The sequence below is a fragment of the Acanthaster planci genome, linkage group LG09 (genome assembly GCF_054643075.1).
Source record: "Acanthaster planci isolate LZ-2023a linkage group LG09, COTS_SCS, whole genome shotgun sequence".
NCBI lineage: Eukaryota > Metazoa > Echinodermata > Asteroidea > Valvatida > Acanthasteridae > Acanthaster > Acanthaster planci.
In genome coordinates this window covers 18,050,636-18,069,234 of record NC_141785.1, presented here as the reverse complement: position 1 = coordinate 18,069,234, position 18,599 = coordinate 18,050,636, and the positions used below count along the sequence as shown (strand labels likewise).

Sequence of the window (18,599 nt, the reverse complement as noted above, 5' to 3'; positions counted from 1 at the left end):
GGCCGCGATACACATACACGCTCACACACTTGGAAAGGCCTAGGCATACATGTATTGTACATCTACACAGGTGGCTGATACAGCAGCGGCCTTGACCGACCGTGTATCACCGGTCACCGGACTGGGTACATGAGTCGTATGACCACTGCCATGCCAACTGATATGGAAATTGGAAGGGGCACCATTCGGACGCAGCATAGACACCAGGTGCAAACTGACAGTGTAATTTATTCCTCCGTGAACTGACCATAGACAGGGCATGGAGGAATAGCGAGCGATAAGTTTCATGATCTGGCACACCGGGTAAGCAAAATCCTCTACTACTAGGCCCTGCGGACATCACTTATTTGCCCCTGTAGCTGTTCAAAAAGCAAAAACATGTCCTAAAAAGTCGAATTTAGTAGGGGAAATATCGAAGCATTTACTTAGCTTTTTTCCGGACTTGTCTTTTAGGGGGTTTTGCGTATGGTGTCGAGTGATTTCCGGTTATGCCGGTGTACTATCCTGACGGTGTTTAGGAGGAGTATTTGACCAGACATGAATAGTGCCTTAGTCCGAGTAACTTGGACTCTACAAACCCCCCTTTTAACATTTGGGCATGTCCTGCTTTCATGTTTCACATAAACATAACAATTTGAAGTCCCCAAACTAAAGACACTGTTGCTATACCTCGGATTCGGGGCAAGCTTTTGCATAGCGACCACCATCTCTGGAATGGACTGATTCCTTTGTGCCTTTCTTATCCACTGAAAACAGTAAATTGATGCAAGGCATTTCTTATGTAACTAAGCAAAAGCTTGCCCCAAATCACGTGATATAGCATTAGCAACAGAGTCTTTAGCACGGAGAATTCAACTTGTTATGTTCACATGAATTTGGAGAACTTGGACTACCAGATTTTTTTTAAAGGTTACTCGCAAATGGCTTATTGGGAAAAACTATCTTGATTTGTTCGCTATGCCACTTGTCAGGATGATCGCACACTGTCTTCAGTTAGGACTGAGTGAATAGACCAGCTGCTCAGTGCATCATTGACTGAAATTGTGAGTGGAAAGGGAAGGTCAGTATTTAAGTAATATGCGATTCTTTCAGTAGGTATCTTTGTTTTAGCAAACTAAATCACAGTCTGTTCCATCTATCTGGAGTGAAATCACTGCCAATTAAGAGCCAACTAATTAAATCAGTATTGGCATTCCCTCCTTCCACACCGTGCATAAACCTTCACAACTCACTGATATACATGTATTTTGTTTATTTGAAAAGTTCCGTAGTGCTTGGTCCATTTTAAATTTGTAATTAAAAATTGACTTCTTTTGCCCCCTTTCACACTTGAGAAGTTAGAGGAAAACTAAAAAATATGTTTTTTTTCACAAATGACCCAGACTATAAAGCGAAGCTGTGTTTCCATAGCAAGTCAGCAATTTCTTCAAGTTACCATTTCAAACTGCATGCACATAAAGATGATGTTAACTGAAAGTAAGCAAATATACATGTATATGCAGTCATTCTACTCGAAGCACCTTCCTCTACTGTGAAATGTAAGGTTTGATAACTATAAATAATTTACAAAATATGGAGGGCCTGACATTTTGATCCTAGCAGAATCTTTCTCAAAGGCAAAATGACATCCATGCTCGGGTTGATTTCCCACTTGCTTGTTTGCCCTGTCCACTTGTCATTTTGCCATTGAGAAAGATTCTACTGGGATCGAAACGTCGGGCACTCCATATTTTGTGATTTGTATTTTAGGTCACTGTAGTCAGCAAGCATTCTGCAGTGGTTTGGTATTACATATGAATAATTTAGAGAGAAATTACCTTTTACCCATTATTTTACGTTGGTTCTTCCCGGATACAGTACCTCTTTCATCATGGGCGACTCGTCTTCTGAGATTCCAGTCATTGACTTCAGCGCCTACCGTCTGTCTCTGGACAAACCTGACCCCAGTCAGTTTCAGAAGCTTGTTGATGATGTACACAATGCGCTGACGACCATTGGCTTCTTCTTCATCGTCAACACTGACTTTCCTCAGGAAAAGGTCAGAAATGATGACCCAGTACAATTTTGTGAAGCCTAATTCTTTTCTGGTATTTCTCATGCACAGCTTACTGTGAAATGTCTCCGACATACTTGTATGGAGTTGCAGGGAGAAGTCTGAAGGGATGTTTCTTTGCGTGTGTGAATATGCACATTTGGTGTCAACTGAGGGTAGACACAAAGTAAATCCTTTTTAAGTGCAGACATAGATCCGATTGAGGAAGTCCTAAATATTAACCATTATTGTATCACTCATCCCCGGAGTGCTTTTGTCTTCAGTGGTAATCCACTCCAGCTGAATGCCAAAAACAGGGATATAATGATGGATTTCCTCCTCTGACAACTGAAAAAATGTTGCCAATTCCCAGCAGCTCAGTCTTTTGTTCCAAGTACAGTCTTTTGTTATAAGGCCCAGCTCTTTTATCCAATTTGGGGCAGCCTGGCTATGCGCATAAACCCAAGGAGCTGCTACCGGAAACCCCGGCACCAAGTGGTTGAGGAGGTACAGAGCATGATGAACTAAGTGTGAATAAGTTTTAGGCAATAAAAAATCCTTGATTTGCACCAGCTTGTGTCCAGCCCATCACCATGTCTTTTAGAGACTTCTGTCATTAGATTCGAAGTTTTGAACAAAGTTGTGGGCACTTTGCCATGTCCCCACAAAGTCTTGGGCTTCTACAATAATTGTCATTCAACACGTGCAGTCCTCACAGCTTCAGAAAAAGCGTGCATTTGTGTGAGTGGGGAGCATGTTGTAAACCTCAATAACAGGTAATTGTACCTGGTCCGAGACACAACTTTCAAAATGTTTTAGAGAAGCAAATGTCCTTCAATAGACCTTTTGCGAGTTGATTTTGAATCAAATCTGGTGCACTGAGTTATCTTCTTGCACATGAAGAAGATTTGAATTCGGGGCAGGCTTTTGCTTATAGTTACATAAGAAATGCCTTGTACCAATACACTGTTTTAATGGATAAGACGGGCACAAAAGAATTAGTTCATTCAAGAAATGGTGGTCCCCGTGCAAAAGCTTGCCCCGAATCACGGTTTAGCATAAGTATCTTTAGTGTGGAGAATTCAAATTGTTTAAAGAACTCAGCGTACAAGATTTTATTCAAATTTAACTTGCAAAAAGGCTTATTCCCTTACCTTCACTACCTACGAGTCCATCTCGAGAGTTCAGTCTAATTAATATGTTAATTGATCTGTACTAATTATGCATGTAAGAAAAACAAATTAAGTTATCCACAGCTTGTGAAGTACCAGTCTATTGAATCTAAAATTCCAAACCAATCTGAAATGATGATAATTAAGTACATTTTTGTAAATAAGCAACAGAGTTCCATGTTTGATTTCAAAATTTCTGTGACTGCTGGTAAGAGGTTTTTTATTGTCCGGTCTTTTTTGTAAAGGTTGAGGAAATGTATCAGGTGTCCAAGGCATTTTTTGATCTTCCCCTGGAGGTCAAACAGAAATACCCACGCATCCCTGGCAGAGGTAGCCATGGTTACGTACATCTTGAGAGGGAAAAGTGAGCTGAGTATTTTGTTGCAATTCATACAATTGTGTGCATTTTCTGAAAATAAAGTGGCCTTTTCTATGCGGCCATTTCTTAACTTGTGCAATAGTGACTATGAAATTAATGCCTGGCCATATTATTTTACTTTTTCATGGCAGCACCAATCCCAAGCGACCTTTTGGTGATCTCAAGGAAGGTTTCAACTTTAACCCCATGGTTGCTGGTGATGTAAGGTTTTTTAATTTTTTGTTAGCAATTCGTAGCCTCACACCACCGAACTCCCCAGGGCAAATCCAGAACCAAATTTTCGAGGGGGCCAGACTTGATTTTTAGGAAACCAAAAAGTTTGGATATAGTTTTCAAGCAACCTTTTTTGACCTGCTTTTTGAGGGATGAGGCTAATTTGGGGGCTGTTTATGCGCTTTTCAAAGGAAGAGAAATAAAATGACCAAAAAAAAATCACCTTTTAATATTTTCAATAAAGAAAAATGTTAGGTTTCTTTTAGGGAGGGACTTGGTGTGCCCCCTCTGCAAACTACCCTTGGCCACTTCCACATCCATTTGACAATCTTTATTACATATATTTACCATGCTACATTGTATTTGGCATAAAGGTGTGGCCCCTGGAAACAGAATGCCCAAACTTCAAAGCAACGTTCAGGAACTTCTTCGACTTATGTCTTCCGATCCACAACAGGGTGCTTGAAGTCATGGCTCATGGACTGAAGCTTGAGGTAGAGTGAACAAAAAGGGCCATTTTGGACTTTTAGAAGCAATTATGCAACATTTTTCAAGAAATGAAGAGCTAATTGTGTACTCAGTATCTAGATTATTAAAAACTGTTCCATAGTTTTTTGTCAAATAGTGTCATTTTTCTGATACAATTTTTTATTTTGTTTTGTTACACCCGCTGATAAGTATGTGTACACACAAATGTTATTTTTCATGGCAAGGCAGTGCATGGCAGGTCTTGATGTTCTGCATGCATTTTTCAATGTGTCATAGCTACTGCAGTTTGTGGATGCAGTAAATTGGTTAGTCACAAGTTACTGGAGCCACTGTCCTGCCAGGCTTTTTATCCACTTAGAGCTGGGTGTCCCCGAATGTGAGCACGTTCTTCTAATTCACACAGCCGGGTGGCCTAAGTTGGGGACAGGAATGACTGCTATGAGTCACCATAGGCTGTAATGGTATTGTAAAGTACAATGGCATGAAGGACCACAGGGCTCTAGGCCAGCCTGGCCGACGAATGCATCGTCCAGCCCGCCCATTGTTTGTCATTCCTGGGGGCTGAAGGCAAACAAAGAAGCCGTTACCATAATAGACTTTAACAATGGGGACAAGTGTGGTGAATACGAATGTTAAAGTCAAAATTATAAAGCACTGCGCAGCAGCTTGTGATTCAAGGGACTGTTTTACCCGGCGGCAAGCGGTTAAGAGAATCTTCCCCATTGTAAACCAGTTGGAACCCGCAACATTTTTCACCTAAGTAATTCCCAATTTTTATCAAAATGAGAAGAACTTGAAAACAAAGAGCTCGTAATTTTTGAAAAACGGTTTGAACACCCATTTTTGTGGGTTCCCAAATGACCTGAAGAGGAGGGTTATGCTGGATGTCTTGTCTACAGGACCCATTATTTTTTGTGAAGCACCATTCCAAACCCAAGACGGACAGTATGATGACTTTACGAAGCCTCTTCTACCCTTCCCTGAGGGACATCACCGTCAAAGACCAACAGGTACGGCTAGGAGAGCACTCCGACGGTGGAGGAATCACACTGCTGTTCCAACAAAGAAGGGGACTACAGGTATTCTTTTATTCTCCCTCGAATTTGCCTTCCCCCCCCCACTGCATTTTCTCTGATATGGTCACAGTGTAATTTCTTTTTCACACCGAGCCTTCAAGCTTTTTCGAGTAATGTCATTCATTTTCATACCATTTCTATGAAAATTGTTCACACCATTCTCCCAAACAGCCACAAATTTTTCCCATAGATGTATTGAAACAAGCGGGTCGACTCGCTTTAGATCATAAACTATAAATGACCCCCAAACAAAATCTTGAATTTGTGCAGATGTACTTATTCTGCATGTCGTTATGTGCATGCCAAGTTTCAAGGGGGCATGGAAAGCCAAAATAGTCAAAGAAGGATAATATTCTGGGAGATGAAGAGTCTTGGACAGCAGACTTGTAATGGGGCTGTTCGACTGTTTTATCTCTTGTTTCCCCTTTGATCCAGGTTTGCAAACGTGACGGGACCTATGTCAGTGTGCCCATGGTAGAGGGTGCCATACTGGTGAACATTGGCGACACCATGCAACGCTGGACGGCAGATGTGTACCTTGCTGCAGTAAGTCAACAGCTATCGGAACGATGAAGGGAGCATTGTGGGAGGAGAAGCATCTTGGGTGCATGGCTCTATAAATTGAGCCGATCATGAGTTAATGTGAAGTTTAGTTACTATCATTTGAAGCAACGGGGCACAAACAGTGATATGGCTGCATTCGTTTGAGTAGCTTGCAATTTCACTGGAAACAGTATGACCTAAGATTGGCTCATTATTGATTCGTCATGTTGCAATGTTTGGATTTCAACTCTGACTGAATATATTGGAGTTACTGGAAATAACTGCATTTTTCTGAAACTGTTCTGTCTTCAAGAAACACTGTGTGCTCTTGGACGAGACCCCAGAGGAGCGGAAACTTTCACGTCAGTCGATAGTCTTCTTCGGTCATCCAGACAATGATGCGGTCATCAAATGCGTCGACAACAGCAACAAGTACCCACCCATTACCAGCTTGGACTACATGAACATGATCTTCAGCAAGATTTATTAACATCCGTTGATAGGCTAAATTGGAATAACAAGTTGCCTATATCTCATTATTTCATTGCAGTTTAATCCTCGCTGTATTCTTGGAGGCACATTCAACCCGATTTTTTTTATGTCAGAAACATCGCATTTGTTTATCAGGCAAATACATGTACATTTGGTTGAATGGTGTTATAATTTCTCATTGACCTTTGGTTCCAAACTTCTTGTATCAAGGGTATATTAAGACCACTTTAGTAATAGTTCATGTCTTGTAACAATTAAAACAGCGCTACGTACTGAAATGATTTATATCTCCCTGAAGACTTAATCACGAATACATTTTTTCTCAAAGTATCATTTTGAGGTACATTTATAGGCATTGACGTGTAAGTATATGAGGGAAGGTAATGTCAGTGTAGAAAGAATTTCATTTCTTAGAGACTAATCTAAGGTGATGACAACACTTCATTGGAACCACACTCGTGCACATTCTTAAACTTGAACTTAAAGATTTGAGCAAGTCGTAAAATCCGGTTGGTTATACCCAGCATGATATGTGGCAAAGGGGGACCCCCTAATGAGATGCTCAAGCTATATACCCTAAGGCTATTGCCTGAAAGGAATTCCGAAGATTCTGTCAACACAAAAGAAGACACAATAGAGAGGGGGTCCCCCTTTGCCACATATCATGCATCAAGTGACTTAGACCCAAATCTGGTAGACTGAGTGCTTTAAATTCACGTGAACATAACAATTAACTTGAATTCTCCTTACTAAAACCACTGATGCTATACCTCGGGGCAAGCTTTGTCTTAGTTACATAAGAGACGCCTTGCAACAATACACTGTTCTCAATGGATAAGAAGGGCACAAAGGAACCAGTCCATTCCAGAGATGGTGGTCGCTATGCAAAAGCCCCGAATCACAAGGTATAGCAATAGTGTCTTTTGTCCGGGGTATTCAAATCGTTATGTGTATGTGCAGTCAGATAACTCAGTGTGGCAGAGTTTATTCAAATTTAACTCGGAAATAGCTTATTGAAGAGGCTTTAATATCCGTACCACCTGCTCACAAGTGTGGTACCAGCGTGGCAATGGCTTTCTAGTTCCGACCACCAGATCACGTCTATGTTGTACTGACTATGTATACCATTGCCTAAACGCTTTGAGAAATAAAATAATCAAGTGTTATTTCAATGAAAGAAAAAGTATAAAGAGTGCGGATGACAGTTTGTAGATGTTCAAGCAGCTATGGTTTAGGCTAGACACCCAGTTTCTTACATCTGTACATGAGTCAGGGCAGGTGATAAGGGAGCAGCCCCTGTGATGTTGTTGGATGTGGCTAACAGACCAAAACATAAAGCCGACGGTAGGTTCCGTACTCAGACTGTTGATGTGCTGGTTCAGTACCGTAACTTGGCTGTATTGTTTGTTAACAACACTCAAAACACACGTTGCTATGGGGTCGATACCCACTTTAGGTCACGTGATTTATCAGGGGCTGTCGGTCTACTGGTCTTGATGGTTAAAATAGCTGGGATAATCCTTATTTGTAGGGCAGAGTCAATTCAAATAATTTACTATTCGAATATTTGACCTTCAATTTGATCGAATATTCGGTCGCACCGACCGGCAGATTGTTGATGAACAAACCACATATAAAATCAGTTGCAGTAGCACACACAATTGTACATTATGATCAATATAATAGCTTCTCACATCTAGGAGTATCTTCAGTCACAATTTAGCATGATGAAGAGATGAACAAGACTTCTTGTCCTGTTGAAAATTTGTATTTTTTAAATTGTTTAACGAATAATTTACGTTTTAAATCTTTGTAAGATTTCTGACACTTTTTCATTTGAATATGCTTGAAACAAGCCTCCATTGTGCAATTTGTCTTATTAAAAAACAAAAGAAAAGTTCCGTTCATTTTCATGAATTTTACATTCGAATATTCAAATTTGAAAAAAATTAATATTCAAATATTTGACAATCAATCAAATATTCGGTTATTCGACTATTCGGCACAGCCCTAGTTATTAGAGAAGATGAAGACAAGCACAGCACATCTTTGTCAGAAAGTTTGAGTAAAGACGCACGGAATCAAGCCGGTGCACCTTACTTCAAAGAAACAGCCACGCAGTTAAAGCAACTGAGTGTACCTGATGCGTTCCAAAAATTGAACAGGAAGGGGACAAGGTATTATATCAAGACATATTACCCTGCCGTGCCTGCTGAGATTGTGCACATACAGGTAGATGTTTACGCTACCTACTACCTAGAGTGGACATTTTTTTATTTTCATGTACCATAAGAACTTGGTGAAAATACTTTTTTCTTTGCAAAGTGAACCCTCTTTGAAGCTGGATGTTTGTTGGTCTTGCCATCTACCTTTTCCGTTTTCCTCAGATAATTTGAACCTTGCACAATGCTCATAAAACTGTTCTAGAAAGGGGGGTGTAACCTTGTGTGGATCTCTGTCCTTTAAGTCCGCAGGTTCCTACAGCCTTCATTATGCGGGCCTCTTTTGTCCAAGGGTCCACATCTAGATGTAAGGTTAGTGCATCATTTCTAATGTTGTGATAATCTTTCCCTGTGCGTGGGTGCATGCATGCACGCATTGCCTTTTTAAAGATGTGTGAACTACATGTACAAGCCAGTCTGTACAGGTTGGAAATAACCACTCTCAGGGTGTTCTTGTGATTTTAATAACTGAGCGAGCTGAGCTACGAGTTGGGGCCACATTGGACCAATATATGACTTCTCAACAATATCCATATGGACCATTAGAAGATTGTTGTTTGTAACACCATTTTTGTCTATGCATCAATTATTAACCTGTATCAACTATAGATCCTCTCCTGTTCCAAGCTCTTGTAGCTGTAGCCAGTGCTTCTCCTTGAAGCTGCCTAATTTTTCCCACTCCGAAACGGCCAATTTTGCACAGTTGGAGCACTTGTTCTATTGTCAAGCCACACTGAGGTCTTGATCTTTGAATCCCACTCCAAAACTTTAGTTGGGGATATATAGATTCTACGGTTGAAGTCACTCCATGGTGCAAATCGACAGAAAGCCATTGTCACATATACAGCGTAAACAGGTTGGGACACATATAGCTGTAACAAGTGGCCTTGTGGCGGTGTTGTGTACACATTGAGTGTGGCATATGGCCTGCATACTGCACTAGCATACATGTTTACATTACACTGAACCAACTGCAGTCTGATTGTGTGAGCATGTAATATTGATCTGTACATCAAGTTGCATCATCGTCTGCAATACATAGCTTTGCAAAATTCTCAAGATCAAGCTTGATCAAGTGAACAAGAACAGAGGCAGGTTATAATTAATTGAGGTTCTGCATATGTTTCTTTATTGCAGACTTTTCAGTTGAATGTCATTTTTCTTTCAGTGCTCTGTGTATGTATGCATGGTTAGATCTAACGGTGATACATGTATATGCAAGCATGATTGCCAACTCACCATATTGATTTGGTGGTCTTCATTTTTCTTTTCTTGATAATCAATAAATTAGCAATCTTGATGAAGAGGATAGGACACTGGCATTTATGTGAAACCCATCCGATCAGTCAGCTACGGTGCAGATGGGCAGGGTATATCAGTGTAAATCGCATACACCAGCTGAGATTGTCTCCTGCCCTACAAAAATAACCGCGTACCGTATACTTTTGAAACTTGTCACAAATGTATTAAACATTGTTCTTTATTCACAAGACACCTTTTAGCTGATCATGGGTGACTCATCCTCTGAGATTCCTGTCATTGACTTCAGCGCCTACCGTCTGTCTCTAGACAAACCTGACCCCAGTCAGTTTCAGAAGCTTGTTGATGATGTACACAATGCGCTGACGACCATTGGCTTCTTCTTCATCGTCAACGCTGACTTTCCTCAGGATAAGGTCTGCTCCAATTGTTGATCCAGTTTCTAGCTACATGTAGAAACTCAATAAAAAGTGGGGTGAGGGTGGATCCAGGGGGACCGATGATATGGCCATGTCCCCTCTCCCAAGGAGCTCCTTCATTTCTTTTGTATTTGGGGGGAGGAGATTGAGAGATAACCTGGATAAGGTGAATTTTGTTTTGGTGTGGACGTGCTTAAAGCCACAAAATATAGCTTCACTGCTCAGAAAGGCCATAAAAGCTAGGTTTTATATATAGGTGCCCTCTCTCCCTCACCAAAAGCCCCTCAGTAGATCAAAAGGGGTTGTTGTTGGCTATCATGTCTACATTTATACTTAGGACAGAATAGTACCAAAATAGTATCCATCATCTGCACAATTAATTGCTGAAAAGGCATAGTTGCAAGAAAGTGAACCAATACGGGCACTTACTCCGTCCGTTTGGCTATGCAGTTCCTGGTTCAAATGAAGTAACGCTTAATTGGTACAGGATATGGGGGAAGAAAAAACAACTTTGACTTTTAGCCAAACTGGGTTTGAGGACAAGGTGATAAAGAACTATACTTTGGGCCGTCTCTAAAATTATTGGGACTGACACTTTTGACCCATACTGGTTCACGATCCTTGGAGAACCAATTTTCATACTCTTTTTGAAAACAGGTGGAGGAGTTGTACAAGGTCTCTAAGCAATATTTTGATCTGCCTCTTGAAGTAAAGCTTCAATGTCCACGCCCTCAAGGCTCTGCCCATGGTTACGTGAAAGTAGACAACGAGTGGTAAGTCCTGTTATCGGTAGTGTTTACTGAAATATTTCATACAAGTAATAGGTTGAATATGGGCTTCAGCCGCAGTTTTCAGAGGGGGGACTTTTTTTTCATTATTAATTTCCCAAATTATTTTCTCTGGGAAGAGAGGGGTTAAAGTGCCCCCCCCACAGCATCAGAATGGTTTTAAAAGTGTGGGGAGGGGAGCGCTGGCCATTAGATTGAAAAGAATACAATTATGAAGTTACAATGTGCCTCCAACGGCTGGTAGGCCTATAAAGTGTGGGGGGAAAATGACTACCTTTTATAAGGTGGGGGAAATCTACCCCTCCCCCTGCCATCAAGCTTTTTTGTGGTTTGGTTTATATTTCTGGGTTACCAAAGAAGACTTTTGTTACTAATAATACAATGTACATATTACATTAAGCTAGTTCACATGTGTTTGCAGGTGCATTTCACACAAATCCATGGATCTTGAAGAGTAATGAAGTGCATGGAACAATAAAATAAAGATTATAAAAAAACCCAAGGGCAATCATTATAACACCAGATGCCCTTGTAGATATTTGATTGATTAGCTAGTTTTACTTGTGGTAAAATGCCTTGCTCATGGCCACAAGATGCGCTGTCCCATAGCTAATGTGACCCACCATTTGATGGACATTGCTACAGACGTAATATATTCTTTATAGTAGCTCTGTTAAATCAGCCTGGTGTTTTCCACTGGTGCACAGCAGATTATAAAATAAACTATCCCTCACTATGCCCTTTTCACTTCTCAACCCTGTAACTGCAGCACTAATCCTGACCGACCTCATGGTGACCTCAAAGAAAATTTCAACTACTGCCCTCAAACAGCAGGTGCTGTAAGTATGGTTAGGGGAGAGCTGTGGAAAGCACCAGATATTAAGTTGAAAGTTAATTGGTAGCTAGAGTAACAGACATGATAGAACGAGTTGACTGCTGGTGGTACGTGTTCCTTCACATGCGTGCATGTTTACTAGGTTATTTTAATTTCTTAACAAAATGATTTCATTTCTGGGTGCTTTATGATAAATATAACCCCAATAAGATACATGTAACTTATACCTGGTAGCGGCATGGTTATTCTATTGATTTTCTCTTTAATGCAACCTGAAATGAAGCTCATCCGGTATCCACTGGTGATGTATTGCATTTCCACTTTGTACGTATTTCCAACGTAATTTCAACTGTAAAAACAATCTGCAAGAAATTGAACTCAAGGACAAAAACTTTTGTGTTCCAATTTGCTAAGGATTTTAGGCTTACGATTGCCAGCTAGCGTACGGATAAGGTGAAATTTAAAGTGGACACCTGAAAAGATACAACTGAATTGATGCATTGTTTTTAGACTTCAATGTTTCCTGTATAGGCCTGGCCCTCGGAATCAGACTGTCCTGGCTTCAAGACCGCGATGTGTGATTTCTTTGGCCTGTGCCTGCCTCTTTGTCACAGAATCCTGGAGATCATGGCACATGGACTCAAACTTGAGGTAGGCTTGGTTAAATTTTTTTGTAGAGTGTGTTGAGAGTGGCATTTGGTTTTTGGCAAAGTAATCAACCTGAGAGTCTGACACAGATTCTATTCTGATCTTACACGTAAGTTCAACATTTTGGAATCGCTGTGTTATGCCTAAAATAACTGCATTCCAAAATTTCAGTATCAAATTTACTAGGGGGGCAAGAGGCTAACACCAAACCGAGGGAGAGGCATTGTTCAGCATACAGAGGCTCTGTATATTATACATTTCATATCAACACGTCGTGTGCCCGCCTTTTGCCCAGAAGCATGATCACAGTAGAAAAAAATGTTCCCGGTAAAAGCGCGTAAGAAACACTCTCTTTATTTAGCAAAAATGGATAAAATTTAATACAAAATCAACAGAGGCTGTGCAAAAAGCAACCTTTGAACAAGTTATCAAACAACTTGGGAGATGTTTTTGGAACTATTTGCAAAGAAATCTTTATATTTCATTAAAATGAAACAGTGGCTTACCTACGTTCTTTTGTCAGGAATATTTTTTGCAGCGATTATGCTTCCCAGAAGAAGGTCGTAAGTGCTTACGAGCTTCTTCCGAGCACACGACAAACGACTGCTTACATGTACTAGGTATGAACATGTACAAGTACACATAAGCATGCATACATGCATTTTAGCCCTCTAACTTGAAATTTCCATAGAGGCTTCCTGTCACTTGGTCCTGTTCTTTTGTTACCAAAAAATAAGGGAAACCCCCTCCCCTCCCCAGGCCCCGCTGGAGGTGGTTTGCCCAGCCAACAGATGGCATTGATATTACATATCGACCTTTTTCACCCATGTTACTTGATTGCATGAGATGGAACAATACCACCATGGGGGACCACCATGGCCACGTGTGATTGCATACATTCCTATGGGCAGTTTCAACCCGGTGCAAGTGCACATACAAACACTGCATGCTTGACTAGTTTATCTTGAATAGGTAGATTACCATCACAACACATCACGGTCCAGCACAATTGTGACATCACAGGAAAAAGGTCTCTAGGCTCCCATTTACTTCAATTTAGCTCACCAAAACTCAGCTGATGTTAAAGAAAGCAGAGTTCTAAAGGCCAATTAATATTAGCTTTACGAATACCTTTTCTGCCTATAGGACCCTTTGTACTTTGTAAAGCACCACCAGAAGGCCGGGAAAGACAGTGCCATGACTCTGAGAACACTCTACTACCCTCCACTCAGCAGCTTCAAGGTCAAGGAGCAGCAGGTGCGATGTGGTGAACACTCAGACTTTGGCTCAGTCACACTTCTGTTTCAACAAACACCAGGATTACTGGTATGTTAACTCTGAATGATTGCAGAATTTGGTCAAGTTCTGCTTTTATAGCTTCTGTGTTGGTAAACAGATGGCCGCAGATTCACAGAAGGGTGTAAGGAGAGCTGGATATCATCCTAATGTCATCATCATGGACTTTTAGACAACTTTTTGTCCACAGCAATGATAGTTTCCAACACAACTTATTGTGTGGGTAAAAGTTCTCATAGGCCTCTCCCCATCAGCCATGCATACATCCATAGAAGGGTCTATTGCCATACCTTGTTGGCTTTAGCTGAGCATGATGAGGGCTAAACATGATTTCCCCTCTCCCCCCCACAAAACATGCAAGCTCAGCTTTTCAACGTACAATCTTTGTTGAAATACCTCCTGAAATTATGAGTTTGTTTCTGGGGACTGCACAGGTTCGAAATATCGATGGCAGTTATATTAAAGTGCCCATGGTCGAGGCCGGTATTCTGATCAACACTGGCAGCTTGATGGCACGATGGACTTCAGACATGTACCCTGCCACTGTAAGTAAATGAATTATAAGCCCTATTTATACAGGCCTCTGTTAACATCTGTGTCCCCATGTACACGGCGTAGACTTGACACCACATTTCAGTGAAGCCTTATACTCTTATTCACTTGAAGTTTGGACTGTAATTGAGAGGAAAAATGGTTCATTACATGTAGCTAACTGGCCAAACCGAGTCCCTCCACATGGTTTTGACCAGTCACAGCATACATGCAATAATGCAAAGAAATGTCCGTTTTGCTTTCCCGTGCATTGATACTTCAGAAGCACTGTGTGTTTATGGACAACACACCAGAAGAAATGGAGAAATCTCGTCAGTCCATCGCTTTCTTTGGTTACCCTGACAACGATGCCATCATCGAGTGTGTGGACAAGAGCAACAAGTACCCACCCATGTCTGCTTTGAATTATTTGAAATTCCGACTCAATCAACTCTACCACACTCCCCAGTCGTAATTTTTTTTTCAAAATGGGGCAAGTTTACCCTTGGCAGAAAATTTGAAGAGGATTTTTTTCTTTCACTTCTTTATGGTTTAGAGGTATAGTTCTTTAATTTCGGCAATTTGAGCAATACTGCCTAAAAGAGAGTGCATTCGTGTACATGTATACTTCTACAAGTGTCTCAGTGGATTGGCAGCACAAGTTGTTACTTTTGTCTTTTTGGTTCATTTACTCTCGTTGCAGACAGGCGTTCTAGAGTCATGCTGAACCAAATTAAAAGCAAGTTTGAATTAAGTATGAAAAAAGTCTGATGCCTGAAACAATTAGGAGCAACCAAGCATACTAACGGGCAAAAAATCATCAATTCTTTGAAGCATTCGGAACGACACCAGAGCGACTTGCTTTCAGACGTCAATCTTTTCATAGGCCAAACCCATTGCAAATGTGTATGTATGTATTAAATTTGTCTGTCTGGAAACTAACATTTAATTGGGTCGACCCGAGTCACTCTTAATTCTATTTGGTTCGGCATGACCCCAGAATGCCTGTCTGAAATGGGCGTTATAGTCACAGATTTCAACGTAAAGACGCGCTGTTTGACTGAGGTTCACTCGTTAGGATGGTCCACAGCTTTCTGTCATTTAATACAAAGTATTTATTTTGTACATATGTGTCAATGAAAGCAAACACCTCCGTATTTTGCCTTGGACATGTTCATTTGAGCTACAAACTGTCTTACCGTATTTTGCTCATGTTTAAATGGTTCTGTGGACATTAAGTTCCAGTTCAGAGACGAAATATGAATTCCCTCGCTCGGACACTTACTAAATTTGTCAGTTTTGCTCATTTTATTTCATTGCTATCTTGCCAAATCTATATCTTGCAAGTGAAATAATTGAAATTGAAGAAATGTCCAGTAACTTGTCACATTTTCCTTCCAGCATTTTTTTAAGCATTTTGGTTAGAATTTTACAAACTGACACATTTTTGCTGACCAAATCCTTGAAATGAAATTTATGCAATAACATCTCTATTCTTAAATTTTTGGATTGCCTGTTTGAGAAATAAGTCACATTTGGTAAAGGGTTAATTAATAGTGATTTTTTTGAAAATTGGGATTTGAAATGAGCGTATTTCAGAATTGTGAACTGACTGCCAAATTGAAAAAATAAAACTATAAATCAGATTGATAACGACCGGTCAGTCTTCACAGAACATTTTATTGTACATGTACTATACATGTAAAAGACCTGCATGGACATGTAGTCTTGCCGATCTTGTTTGCAAAATGTAGCACATGGACTTCAGTTTACTGCAGTAAGGACAAGTTAACTGTGTAGAGATAAATGTCAACGTTATTTAATAATACCGTTTTCTTTTTTGTTCTATCTTATTTCCAATATCCACAAGTGACTTTACAAGATTTCAAAGGATTGTTGCCTCAAAGTCCGAGTCATAAAGGACTGCATTGGCCAAACCATGGCTTCTTTTGCCCAAACGACCAAAAATTCCTCCCTACAAGAACACTCTTCAACACTTCACTCAGTGTTCCCGTACAATGGCAGAGGAATTCTAAATCATGATAAATTTGCATTTTTCAAAATGCTCTACAGTTGACCTAAACAGCACAAGTTGATATCTTTAACGCTTTGAATGCTTTACACCATGAGATGCATTAACACAGATGTCAAAATCTCCACCTTTTTCTGTGGTACTGATTGCCAGAGGAAATTTGTATAGGTTGTCTGCAGTTGTAATGAATATGCCTCCATCTGTATGGGAGTTGCAGTCACTTAATGCTATGCCGATGAACCAAAAGAAACGATGCTCTATCCACTTGTTTTTACTATTAAAATATCAATTCTTTCATAAAGCATCCCTGCAACATTTAATGGCATTTCAAACGCAAGTTGCAGCTTTTCCAAATCTTGGATATACATGTATAAGTGTGTGATCACTTTCACAAATTTAAAGAAACAAGGTGATGCACCTGTGAGTTAATAAATTATTCAGAGGTGCTGTAGTGATTATGAGCATTAAAAAAAATCCCAAAAGGCAGTATTTTGGGGCATGAAAATGAGGGCGCTGTGCTAACAGCACGGATATAAAATTGGATGTAAATTCAAAGCATGGTTGGGACTGAACTTGTAAACCATTCGTTTCAGTAACTTTTAGATTGAAGTAATGCTAGCAATCTGAAAATGCTTTGATAAATTTCTTTCTTTGGTAATTACCATTGATTGTAAACTGGATCTTCGTCCTCATTCAATGTTGTCTTTCCAGTTCAACTTTGAAACATTACCAAAAAAAACCCAGAATTCTAGGCCTAAACATCAGCTGTTATATTTAACTGTTCTTTACATAAAAATAATTGTGCCGAAACAAAAACCATTTTTGCAAAAAGATTTACACTTTAAAAATAAATCAGTTAGGGTGATGAAAAGTTCTAGTCGAAGCTGCAGACTGAATTCCATATTTGGTTCCAAAAAGCCTAGCATTGCCACTCCAACAATACACAAGTCCAGTCCTTGCTATATGACACAGAAGTTCAAGTTCCTGGCTATACGGCTCTGTATGAGCACTGGGTTCAGGTCTTCTTGCAAGACTGACAACAGAGAGCATCAGGGACATCAGTTTTGTGAAGATTTGGAAAAAAAGGCACTTGGCAACAGTTTTTGCTTCGACCTCCTGAGTAGTTTCAACTCCTGAAAGACAATCCTCGCAAATCCATTTCTCATGAACGTGTCCAGCCTGCATGTATGTTGTAGGAACTTTCATGTTGTAAGTGTGCGGAGTCCATCTGGAAGAGGTGCAAGATGACGAAAAAAGGCATATCAAATTAACCTCAAAACTTCCGGGACTTAGAAATCAAATTCCCAGAACACATTCATCCAAAATAAAAAGCCTACTTGCAACTTACATTGTGTTGTCGTGACAACTAATCATGCCTTTACAACTTCATTCTTTGGAACTCATAAACATAATAGGCATTTTCCATTAGTAAAAGTGGAGATAAAAGAATATGCTGCCTATATTGTCTCAACTTAACCCTACCCCCCCCAACGGTTGCTGGCCCTGACCTTCCCCATTCACACAAAGTTAAACACCCATATGGGACTTTGTGCACAGGGGCTGTTGGACTTAGTTTTTCTGAGGTATGCCAAACCCAATGCAAAAGCCAGCTGTTATGGGCCTACCACACCTATCCCACAGAATTAAACACTTTACTACTATTTAATTCTGTGCAGTTGGGGAAGGTTTGGGTTAAAAAAAATTGGTGGTATTGACAATCGTAGTAGCAGCTTTACTAACCTCTACAGATCTCGGACAGATGAGGAGGAAATGACCACATCAGGAGAGCAGATTCCAAGCTGGAAGAACTGCAGCAGCTCGGAGTTGACAACTTGATGTTTGCTGCCAATGTGATGGTGCAAAAGTGGAGGTGAATGTGGTGGAGGCATGAATTGATGTGCAGGTGAGCGGTGCATGTGGTGATAAGGTGAGGTTGAATGTCATTGCAGTGAGGGTACATGTGAAGGTGCTGAAGTCTAGGGTGAAAGTGAACGGTGAAAGGGTGAGTGGTGCATGTGGTGATAAGGTGAGGTTGAATGTCATTGCAGTGAGGGTACGTGTGAAGGTGCTGAAGTCTAGGATGAAAGTGGCAGCAGGGTGGAGATGCAGAAGTCCAAAGTTGATGTCTCGGTGTTTGGTCCTGTCCAAGCATTGCTGTCATCAGTGTCTATC

At 40.4% G+C, this 18,599-nt stretch overlaps 2 protein-coding genes and 1 long non-coding RNA gene across 9 annotated transcripts; 2 read left to right on the top strand and 1 right to left on the bottom strand.

Annotated features, from left to right (window-relative positions):
* The first annotated feature begins 30 nt into the window (after positions 1–30).
* LOC110976627 (uncharacterized) lies at positions 31–7,579 on the top strand. Of its 4 annotated transcripts, none has more exons than XM_087141306.1 (9): positions 31–303; positions 972–1,043; positions 1,858–2,038; positions 3,450–3,568; positions 3,715–3,784; positions 4,171–4,290; positions 5,185–5,364; positions 5,797–5,907; positions 6,218–7,579. In XM_087141306.1, the coding sequence occupies exons 3-9, from the start codon at positions 1,871–1,873 to the stop codon at positions 6,392–6,394; spliced, it is 945 nt and encodes a 314-aa protein (XP_086997432.1). In that variant the 5' UTR covers positions 31–303; positions 972–1,043; positions 1,858–1,870; the 3' UTR covers positions 6,395–7,579. The 4 variants fall into 4 exon arrangements, with proteins under 4 accessions (XP_086997432.1, XP_022085766.2, XP_086997431.1 ...); XM_022230074.2 differs by having other exon boundaries at positions 972–1,060; XM_087141305.1 differs by lacking the exon at positions 972–1,043.
* A 1,366-nt stretch (positions 7,580–8,945) lies between these two features.
* LOC110976625 (uncharacterized) lies at positions 8,946–16,051 on the top strand. Of its 4 annotated transcripts, none has more exons than XM_022230073.2 (8): positions 8,946–9,474; positions 10,110–10,294; positions 10,955–11,070; positions 11,855–11,924; positions 12,452–12,571; positions 13,715–13,894; positions 14,299–14,409; positions 14,679–16,051. In XM_022230073.2, exons 2-8 carry the CDS (start codon positions 10,127–10,129, stop codon positions 14,868–14,870), a joined length of 957 nt encoding a protein of 318 aa, XP_022085765.2. In that variant the 5' UTR covers positions 8,946–9,474; positions 10,110–10,126; the 3' UTR covers positions 14,871–16,051. The 4 variants fall into 4 exon arrangements, with proteins under 4 accessions (XP_022085765.2, XP_022085763.2, XP_022085762.2 ...); XM_022230071.2 differs by lacking the exon at positions 8,946–9,474 and adding an exon at positions 9,505–9,713; XM_022230070.2 differs by lacking the exon at positions 8,946–9,474 and adding an exon at positions 9,506–9,709.
* LOC147798249 (uncharacterized) lies at positions 15,681–18,584 on the bottom strand. Its single transcript, XR_015426459.1, has 2 exons — positions 18,168–18,584; positions 15,681–17,655 (listed from the first exon to the last, which is right to left on the bottom strand). It is a non-coding gene; the product is annotated as an uncharacterized LOC147798249 (long non-coding RNA).
* Between the last annotated feature and the right edge of the window lie 15 nt (positions 18,585–18,599).